This window comes from Euleptes europaea, chromosome 5, assembly GCF_029931775.1.
Source record: "Euleptes europaea isolate rEulEur1 chromosome 5, rEulEur1.hap1, whole genome shotgun sequence".
Taxonomy (NCBI): Eukaryota; Metazoa; Chordata; class Lepidosauria; order Squamata; family Sphaerodactylidae; genus Euleptes; species Euleptes europaea.
Genome location: NC_079316.1, coordinates 92,852,572 through 92,863,599, shown reverse-complemented (window position 1 = coordinate 92,863,599; position 11,028 = coordinate 92,852,572). Strand labels below are relative to the sequence as shown.

The window sequence follows — 11,028 nt, the reverse complement described above, 5'->3', positions numbered from 1 at the left end:
TGGCATAAGTAGAAAGCATAGCATTTACTAACATTTAGGGACTGTTTTAGCACTGTCGAAGGCTATCACGGTCAGAGGTCATTGGTTCTTGTAGGTTATCCGGGCTGTGTAACCGTGGTCTTGGTATTTTCTTTCCTGACGTTTCTCCCGTAGCTGTGGCAGGCATCTTCAGAGGAGTAACACTGAAGGACAGTGTCTCTCCGTGTCAAGTGTGTAGGAAGAGTAATATATATATAGTCAGAAGGGGGTTGGGTTTGAGCTGAGTCATTGTCCTGCAAAAAGTATCAAAGGTAATGAGCTAATCATTGTCCTGTAATTAGCACATTACCTTTGATACTTTTTGCAGGACAATGATTCAGCTCAAACCCAACCCCCTTCTGACTATATATTACTCTTCCTACACACTTGACACGGAGAGACACTGTCCTTCAGTGTTACTCCTCTGAAGATGCCGGCCACCGCTGCGGGCGAAACGTCAGGAAAGAAAATACCAAGACCACAGTCACACAGCCCGGATAACCTACGAGAACCAATGTTTTAGCACTTACTATAGTCTTTATTTAGGAAATGTATCTGCCAATACCACCTTACAGAGATCTGGCTCAAGGCACAGCTTATAAAATAAAACATAATAAAAACAAAAAACACAACAGTGAATTAATTTAGAAGACAGCCAGAATACAAAACAGTACATAACAGGAGCAGCTTAAATGGAGCCTCAACCAGCTACTGTGGTGTGCTTTCTTTCTTTCTTTCTTTCTGTCTTTCTGTCTTTCTGTCTTTCTTTCTGTCTTTCTTTCTTTCTTTCTTTCTTTCTTTCTCTTCCTCTAGGAGAGACTCTCCTGGGTCAGCTTTGGCTGCTTCAGTTTCACGTCCCTCTGTCCAGCCCTGCGTGAAACAACTGGCGCCCCGAAGTAAAATGGCCCTGGCCTCATCAGCCCCCGAGCAAGATGGCGGCGACCTGCGCGTCACGCAAACCTTTCCCCACCCCCCACCCCCTTGTCTCGTCCAGCTTTTCTATTCTCCGCCGCCTTCCCAGGCTTGGAGACAACCAAGCGCTTCCCCTTTGCGCACGCGCACTGCCACGGCCTCCATTGTTTTGGAGAAGGTGATCCCATCCTCCCGGAGCACGTGTGTCAGGGACATGGGGCATAAGCGCGTGTTGAAACGTCATTAACGTGCGCGGGGCCTAATGCGAATCTAGGCTCGCTCCGGCCCTTCCTTGCGTCGTCTCTTAGCGCATGCGCCGTGGCTCGCGCGCTGTGTGTGTGAGAGAGAGAGAGGTGGGGGGGGGTGCGTGGAGGAGTTCGAAATGGCTCCTGTGAGTCCCTCCTTCGGCTCGGTGCAGGTGAAGGGTGAAGGGTCAAGGGAGGGGAGGGGGAACAAAGCGAGGCGGCCAGCGCGTGCATTCCGTTTGGCCGTTAGGGAAGAGAGGAGTCCTGAGAGTTTCCTAGAGCGCTCCTTGGATAGGCGGAAAGGGACGGGCTCTCCTGGGCGGCAGGCAGGCAGGCAGGCCTCAGTCGCGCCATTGGGGGGGGGGGAGAGAAAAGATCAGCTGGGCCGCGCCGCTCTTTCCCTGGAGCCAGACACTTGTCCCACATGGGCGAGAACAGGAGCAGCACAAGGCTGGGGGGCGTTTAGCCCGAGAGAGGCCTACATTGGGCCCTGCACCTCTTTTCCCCTCCTGCCTTCCTCCGCGCTCCGGTGAGAGGGGGGGGGGGAAGAGATGAGGACATTCCCCTGCTTGCTCCACTCTATATATTTATTCTGCTCCCAGCTCTCTTGCTCCTTCTAACGAGGCCTGCCTTTGGTTGGCGAGCTTCTGTGCGTGACCTTTTCTTCGCCTCTGTTGTTTTGCAGCGTGGTTCTGTGCCTGTTTCCTCAGGAGTGAGCCGGGCTGAACTCAGTGGCGCTTGTGTATAGAACTGTAGGATCAGTCTGCGTGCAAGCTTTCACTTGACCCTCTAAACGCTGACTTCTCGGGAACTTCCTTTTAAAAGAGGATTTTTTGGGGAGGGGGATATCACATTTCTTCAGTTTTCTTAAAAGATGTGGGTAGGGTTCTCATGTTCTGGTTTGTTGAGTTTGTATGTGCAACTTATTTTGCTACTATATATATATGAAGCTTAAACTTTATTCACGTGTGCTTTTTCTGCTGGATTCTACGTTCTTTTTATGACGTAACTACGTTTAGGTGTTTGCTTGGCCTAAGGTTCTATGCTTCACAACTAGCATACCCATATTTAATTGCAGCACCCTTCTAAAGTTAGGAAAACAGAGAGGGAAACATTGGTATCACTTATGATAAAGTGATTGGATAAGGTCACTTTGGAGGTACCATCCCCGCTTTAAAAAGAGTGGAAAAGTAGAAACTCCATGAAGATGGTATGCTAGAATACTATGCCAGGAATAGAAAACAGCAAGAGTCCATTAGAACCGTAAAGACTAACAAAATTTGGTCACAGGCCAGTTTTCTGACTACTTTGCCCAGCTGTTTTGTTTGCCTGCACTGCCTTCTTTGAAATCTATTTGAAGATTAGTCTTATGTAGCTCTCAAATACTTTAAGCTTTCTTGGTCAGAATGCAGGATTTATAGCAGTGACTTTCATTGGCTATACATGTTCCATGCGGGAGAACTGGTTGATCTAATTTGATTAATGAGCTAGGAATGGACAGCATATTCATGAAGCGGTTTATTTTAATAGATCACAATTTTGGAAGAATAAACAGTCAAAAGATTCTCACCATGGCTCAGTTCGGAGGACAGAAGAATCCCCCTTGGGCTACCCAGTTTACAGCCACTGCGGTATCTCAACCAGGTCAGCGTTTACATTTCTTTTTAACCAACATATATTTTACTGCATACTTAGTTTTGTATTATTGCCATAGAAAACACTGAAATAACCAAAACATAACATTTATTGTATAAGGCCAAAGGCTGTTACAATTAAGACACACAAAAGGGACAATTAAGACACACAAAAGGGACAGAGACAACTATAGCAAAAACAAGAACATAATGTTAAAAACTCTTTAAAACACACACTGAAATAGAATTAGCAAAATTAATGTACTATGTAGCTTTACATTTATATGACACAAGTGACCATAAACGTGTTTTTGATAATACAGTGTGTTGACGTACTTGTACAAGTTGTATATAATTTAGCCTGGTGTACACTGCTAGTTAATCAATTGCAGTCAAAGTAAGTGTTTCCTAGCAGAAGCTTTTCTGAACCAGTGCTTATTTTATGCAGTTCATATTTCTAATGATGCCTGTTGTGGAATACTTAATTTCATTATTGTTCATGTGTGTTTTTGTCTAGAAACATGAGGTTCTCATTCTCCTTGAAGATGACGATGTTGAGGCCTGCATGCTGTTTCTAAACCTAAATAATAGATCCTTGTTTCTTTACCATATTTACCACAATTTAATTTGAGGGGTGGGTTTCAGTTGACAAAAAGGTGAACTTTAAGGAGTATCAGCTTTCAGCTGTATTTCTAAAACCGGGTATATTTTTAATAATTGTTCGAATAATTATGTAGTCTTATGCAGAATTACACCCTTTTATAGATGTGAAGGCTTGGGAAAAAACCTGGAAAAATTCAGGGGAATCTTCAGGAACAGTGAAAAACTCCTGTTTGCTTGTTTTTTTCTTTAATTCTTTTTGGAATGAGTGAAGTAAAACAAGGCTTTGCTCAAAACACGTATGTAAAATTTGGCTAATACAATCCTCAGCATTAGATAATTCCTATGTACAGTGTAGATACATACAATGTTTTTGAGGATTTTTTGGGGGGGCTTAAATGTTTTGGCAACTATATGCTGTACTGTGTTTAATGATAATACATTATTAAAGTGTTCAGCATTTTCCCAGTTAGGATGTGTAACTTAATATCCAAATAATACTGGTAGTCCTACTTATTGTGAGTGATCCATACGTAACTCAGTGGAAAGATGGTGGCTGGCTTCTAGCAACCTTCAAATCCGGCTCGCCTTTTCTATTTTATTTTTCCTCTTATCAGCTCTTTTTAGCTCTATGTTAAGAAACATACTTATTGTGAGTATGAGTTGTTCCTGTCCCAATAATACACTTTTTTGGTTATCACCAGCAGATTAGATCCAGATGAGTGCAGTGTTCTTTGAGGATATATTAGGAGAGGCGGTCCCACAAATATGATGGTCCCAGACCGTTCAGGGCTTTAAAGGTCAAAACCAACACCTTGAACCTGATTTGGTACTCAACCTGGAGCCAGTGCAGCTGGCGGAGTGCAGGTTGAACATGATCTCGCCATCAGGTCCCCGTAAGAACCATGCTGCTGCATTCTGGACGAGTTGGAGTTTCCAGAGCAGTCTCAAGGGTAGCCCTGTGTAGAGTGAGTTACAGTAGTCTTAACCTAGAGGTGACCATTGCATGGATCACTGTGGCTAGATCAGGACAGGTATTGAGATACTCATCTGCTTTCCTGACATCTCTTGTTCCAATGATATTTGTGTGGGGGGGCGTTATGAGAGTGGCAAGATCAACATTTTTGGCACTGTATTTCTTTTCTGCACAGAACTGTGCCAAGCAGTACTGAGCTCCAACAACATTTCCCAAATCTCTATGCCGCACAGCAACTAGGGTTCAGTTGAGGATGTGTTTTAAAAGTTTTCTAGAATACAATTTGAAATGTAGATTTTACATAGTGTCAATCAAATTGGATAACTTCCCTGCTGTTTTTTTCTACTTCTGAGTTTTAAGTTTTGGGAGGCACGTTCTTTCCCTACTCCCCAACACAGAGAGGATACAGGCATAAGCACGCATTCACTCTGCTCACTGTCAAAGTCCAGGGCTGGGTAGTTGAAGAGCTGCAAGTGGATCTTCAGGAAGACAAATTCGTCAACCCTCCAGGGGATCGGATGTTAGCGGTACGAGCAGACAATGTAGCCCATCTGGCAAAATATATGCTCACTCTGCGTGCTCATTGGAGGGCATGAGAGGAGACTCCGAACCACAAGAGAGGTTCAGCCAGACTGTCTCCCACATTTGTAAAACAGTGACGCACAACTGATAGGGTTCAGATAGACAAGAAATATCCAAATGGTCATCTCTACATAGCATAGCAAGGTAGTATTGCAAGGAAATTAGTAGGCTTTTTGTTCAGTTTTTTTCTGTGTATTTTTAAATGTTACAGGAGCATTTTTGCCAGTTTGCTAAATTTGCCATGGCCAGATATGTCCAACCTATTGTAACTTAGGGTTCATTTCCTGATCCTTTAACAACTGGTTGTAAATGGATGAACTCCTGGTTTCTAAACTCCTGCTGTCATTCAGCTGGGAAGAGTAAAAATGAGAGCCAGTGCGATGTAGTAGTCAAGATCTGGGTTCCCTTTTTATGAAACTTATTAGATGACCTTGGGCGGGCAGCCTAATGTCACAGGATTGTTGTGAGATTAAGATCGGGAGGTAGAGAGCCATGTATGCCATCCTGAGCTTAGAGGAAGGACAGGATAAAAATGTCCTTTATTTAGAAGGAAAGTCCCTAATTGGTTCTTGTAGGTTATCCGGGCTGTGTAACGGTGGTCTTGGTATTTTCTTTCCTGACGTCCCTAATTACCTAAATGCAAGTATCACGTTGAGACTGTGTGAACACCTGACGCTGATTCGGACCATTGGTCTACCAGGGCCAGTATGATTCATCCTGACTGGTAGCAGCTGTCCAGGGTCTCAGGTAGAAGGGTCTGACATCACATGTTAGCTCTAGAAGCCAGGGCTTGAACCTGGGACCTTCCGCATGCCAGGCAGATGCACTGCCACTGTGCCTCACCCCCAGGCTGAGAGCTTCAATCCACCCTCTGTGTTCTCCATATTCCTGCAGTTCAGAGGCAGCTGATGAAGGCAGCTTGTTCTAATCAGATCTCCTGCCCCCCCATCCCAGAAAATTTCTCAGTGACATGGGAGACTAGCAAGAACATCCAAATGTGATTATACACTTTCTGTCTTCACTCAGATTTAGTGATCTTTTCCTCCTGGAAGATCTTCCCCACCTTATGCTCCCCTCCGGTCCACCTCCATACATTTCTGGGGTCCCTATGAATGTGGGGGAGGTTGCAGTGTTTCTTCGTACCGTCCCTTTTCCACCCACCTTAGGACTGAAATTTTCTCACCTTTAAGATCTAATGCTTCAAGCTTTTGGTGCCTGCTAACTGGTAGCTAAAGTGAAAGCTCATTAGCAGTGGCTGGAGAAAGTTCTTTGGTGTCCAAAGGATGTCAGCCAGTAGGGAAGCACTGTCAGTCTCTCGCCAGATTGTGATTTCCCGTCTCCTCTAAAGATCAGTTCCCAAACCTTCTGGTATGATGACCCATGTCTAAATGTACTTGGTATGGTGATCCATCCAGGGCTGGTCCAAGGTTTTTGTGCACCTTAGGCGAGCTGTGACCTTGGCACCCATCTAATTCAGCATTGTTTTCTACAATGGCCAGCCAGATGTTTTTGAGAAACCAACAAACATCACGCAAAGGGCGCAGTTGCCCCCACTATGAACCCCAAGCAAGTGGTGTTCCAACATACACAGCCTTTGAATATGGAAGTTACGTTCCAGCCTTTGACCACTCTCTCCTTCTCCATCAATCCCTCTAATCCCCCCTCAGATTCTAAGAAACTCTAGCAACCATCAGGACACGTTTCACTTGATGACCATGTATATGTAGTGAAGAAAAAATACCAACTAATGTATAACATGGAAGATACTGTTTCCAGGGTCAGATATCAGTTTCCAAAATACATAAGAGAGCAATGGAAAGGGCAGGGCTGGCCCACGACCTACTTTTTGGGTCCCAGCCCATAGGTTAGGAAGCACTGCTCTAAAGTACTATTTTATGAAAACTAATATTTATAGCTGAGATACTTGTTCTAGTAACTGATCACTGACACGAAATCTGCCACTTAATAAGAATCCCTGCTCTGCTGGATTAGTGTGGCAATTTATTGGTATTAGTTGCTGTATGAAATTGGGGGCATAGCCTCAGAGTATTAGGCCCTTTCCCTGAATTTTTAGCTGTCTCGTGTGAAATAAATACGGTATAAAGTATGCAAGTAATATTCTACCTAACTGAGCCACCTCCTACCTTTTAATGTTCTGGCCAATGTTTGCAAAGGCACGTCTGATATTTAGCACTAGTAGGCACTTTGATGCAATGAACTAATGTTAGTCTGCATTTAGGGTCTGCCTGTTCTGTATATCCCCCACCCCAGAACCTTGAGGTGCCCTGTGCACAAAAAGACTGGCTACAGACCGGTGTGAAAAGAATTGGAATTTTCCAGAGCCATTTGGCTGTTCTACACTCCCTAGTAAAACCAGTGCCTGATATACTTTGGGCCATTTAGGTATGATCAAGCTGGTGGGGCTCCCTATAGAGAAAGAGCACTGAGTTAAAGCAGAAATGTCACTGGTAATTAGAACCAATTAAGCAACAGGAACACTAAAATTATAAGAGGATTAGAGCGTGGATGGGAAACTCAATAAAACCAATCTCAGAACAGTTTGGGATGCTATCAAAAAATTTCTCGAAGGGCTTATGCTTTTTCTTAAGCTAAAGAGCCAGGCATGTGAGATATTGAAATTACTGTGTATGTGTCTGTAGACCAACGTGTTAGCCAAGCCCATGGTTCAAGTTATCTAGAATGACCTGAAACGCTGCGCAGGAGGGGCAGGCAACAAAATACATTGTGAAGAAGTGTACCATGGCTTTCTTACTGATTTGCGTAATACTTTTGTAGGTATTTGTTATTTTTGTCAGTATATGAAGCTTCCTTAGTTTTGACTTCTCTTAAGTGGCGGAATCTCAAGAAGGAAAAGGTCTTTGCCAACATCTGCTTCCTGATATCCTTTAACTGGCTTCTAGGTGTGGACTCCAGGACCTTCTGCATGTAGAGCATGTGCTCTGCTAATGAGCTTCATCCTTCCCCACCTCATAAGACCTATCTTGTCAGCTGTGTGCATTCAGCCCTTTGTGGTAAATGAGAACCGAAGGGTTGCTGGTGCAAACATGAAATCCTCCATATTTTAACAGCAGCTCTTAGATGGCATGAAACTACTTGTTATTACTACTTGTAATAAGAAAGGGTCCTTGTTTCCATCAGCTGAAACTGGCTGTTGAGATCCGTGCTCTGTTGTGATGTTCCACTGGCCCTCAGTTGAAGATGTCCTCACATTCAGCTCTTGTGATTTCAGCTGCCCTTGGTGTTCAGCAACCCTCCTTACTTGGGGCATCTCCTACCATATATACCCAGCAAACAGCATTGGCAGCGGCAGGCCTCACGACTCAAACTCCAACGAATTATCAGCTCACTCAGACAGCTGCTTTGCAACAACAAGCAGCAGCTGCTGCGGCTGCATTACAGCAGGTAAAGGGAACTGACTGCCCCCTGTTATGACACTGTGGGACAAATTCAGGATCTAATGCATTAATCTGCTAAAGGTTGTTCTTTTTAAAAAAAATTCTGATCAAGTGCCTTCACTACTGCATTCATAACACATTCACTGTAGTTATACAGTCTCTTTCGTCTAGGGTGTCTTTTTTCCTGGAAATGCTAGTGTCGTTTGGCTAATTATCCTGCATTCTTGGTTTTGTAGTATACCTTTGCAGGTGTATGTATACCCTTTTATTCAAAGTCCCATGCTATTTATTATTTTTCGTCATTGTCACCTGTGTTTTTTTATCATAAGACCCCAAAGTGACACGTGATTGAAAAGCCATGAAATAAATTTTAATATAATACAATCCAGTTAAAGCTAAAGTTGTACCATATTTCACACACTAGCGTTTTTGAGGAGGAAAGTGGGCTTTCAAAATAGAGTTTCCCTTAAAACTGTGACTGCATAGATGAGGTCATACCAGGCTGCTGTAACAAATTATAGTATTCAATGTGTTTATTGGCATACACGTGTCCTATGCAGCTGTAGTTAGCTATTGGCAGTGTGCTATTGTACATAATGGCACAGTCCATCGGGAGCCTGTTGTTTTGTAGCTTCTGTTCATTTCAATAAGATTTACAGAGTATGTGGGACCTAACTTCATATAGTTGGGCTTCAGGCAGGTGGTTCCTAAGTAGAAACACTTGTGAGTATTGCCGAATATTTTGAATGAGCTTGGTAGTATTTGGTTCCGGTGATTAAATATTTGAAAGTATGCATATATAAGATGGAGACTCATGGGCAATGGGAAATACAGTCCTCCCCTTGGTCATTACTACTTTTTACAAAATGCCTACATGTATGGTAGTGCTAGGAAACCCCAAAATGCCAGCTATAATCTTGATAGATCTTGGATGACATTTACTTTGAAGGTGTTGTATGTACTCAAGTAAGCACATAGGGTTTTCATTGGGGGCAGCCCCTCATTTTAACTTTGGGATTTTTGTGTGTGAAATTCAGGTTTCCCCAGGTTTGTAGAAATATCTTTCATTATCTGGCCCTGCAGTATGGATTTTTTAAATAATCTGAACTCAAGCCAAGTTCAGAATTAGATATATGCTTAGGGTTTGTCTAAAATACAGGTATTATTCAGTTGTAATTTATTTATTTGGAAATATTAGGAATTTATTTATTTTCCAGTAATTATTTCTAGTTACCAATCATTCTGGTTTTGTATGTTTTTCAGCAGTATTCACAACCTCAGCAGACCCTCTATAGTGTACAACAGCAGGTTTGTTTTAACTTCTTAACTTAAATTTTCGGTATCCTAATCAGTAATTCTCTTGACTATGAATGCTTTTCATACAAACCAAGAAATTAATAATCATGAATGATTTTAGCGGTATGACAGCTTTTGTTTTCAAATTTTAGTTTTGTGGTGAACTGCCTGAGCATGGAAACTAAAGAATTTCTTTCCCCATTATGTTCTCAGTGGTAACTGCTCTCCATGTGTCTATAAATTGTGAATTGGCTTTTGTAGCCATTTTGGAAGCCAGCTGAGAAATCCAGTCCCACCATTATACTGCAACAATATTATGTGTTTGTTAAAACAGGTATCATTTCATCAGACTGAATGAACCTATAGGAATGGACTCTTAATCTGTGACTCCTTCCCTGGCTCTTTAGAGTTGTTGTTCCTTTCATATTATGACTGATCTTTTCTTGTCCCATGCAAATAATTTTTAATTCACAAACTCATCTGTTACAACAAAGATCCACATAGGGGAAAGAGCTACAGAAATATGTTTTTCCCAAGAACAAAAAAATCCTGTAGGACATAAAAGAGTAACATTTTTGTGGTTTTTTTGGGTAGGTTAGAATCTGCTTCTCCACTTTTTTATGCTAGATCTGAGACTTTCTGCACTTAAAATTTTAGAAGCTGTTGTGGGGTTATGTTTTTTTTTGTTAGAATTTGTTCTGAAATCAGTTTTTGGCATGTAATGTCCTTTATTTACAGTATACGTATAGCCCAGATTAATAAAATGACAGTATTAGATGATTTGCAAAAGTGTCGGCCTGCAGAATTCTAGAATACAGACAGAACAGTTATGAGTAGATTTGCCATACCTTCTTTCAAATGTATAAATGCTGAATTGTAGTTAAAGAACAGAATTGCAGAGTGTATAAAAACTAATTCATTATCTTATTTTTTAAGTTGCAGCAACCTCAGCAAACCCTTTTAACCCAGGTTAGTTGTTCTATAAGTGATCTCTCTCAGTCTGTAACCCACATTTTTGCATCTGGGCCTTCATTTAAAACTCATAACAACATAATAGCCTTTCTGTTTAGTTGCCTATATAATGTACATTTGTTGTTAATGTTGCTGTCACATGAAACCTTCAGAAGGAAAAGTTTTCTTCTAAAGAGTCATCATTTCTTCTGATTGAGTTTCAGAAGGAATGTTTCTGTTACATAATATCTGTTTCATAATATTTCTTAGTCATTTATAGGCTAATCCTGAGCATGTTTATTTGGAAACAAATGCTACTGAAATCAGTGGAACTTATTTCTAAGTATGTTCACAGTGGATAGCCGTGTTAGTCTGTCTGCAGTAGTAGAAAAGGGCAA

At 42.0% G+C, this 11,028-nt stretch overlaps 1 protein-coding gene across 2 annotated transcripts in view; it reads left to right on the top strand.

Moving 5' to 3' along the window:
• Positions 1-2,710: 2,710 nt before the first annotated feature.
• The window catches only part of CCAR1 (cell division cycle and apoptosis regulator 1), a 33,303-nt gene continuing 24,985 nt past the window's right edge, over positions 2,711-11,028 (top strand). Inside the window, exons 1-4 of one of the 2 annotated variants that reach the window (XM_056849296.1) lie at positions 2,711-2,819; positions 8,218-8,390; positions 9,650-9,691; positions 10,616-10,648. In XM_056849296.1, coding sequence (XP_056705274.1) covers positions 2,747-2,819; positions 8,218-8,390; positions 9,650-9,691; positions 10,616-10,648 — 321 coding nt within the window. In that variant the 5' untranslated portion in view covers positions 2,711-2,746. Of the gene's footprint in view, positions 2,820-8,217; positions 8,391-9,646; positions 9,692-10,615; positions 10,649-11,028 lie in introns of both variants that reach the window. The other variant, XM_056849295.1, reaches the window with a different exon arrangement.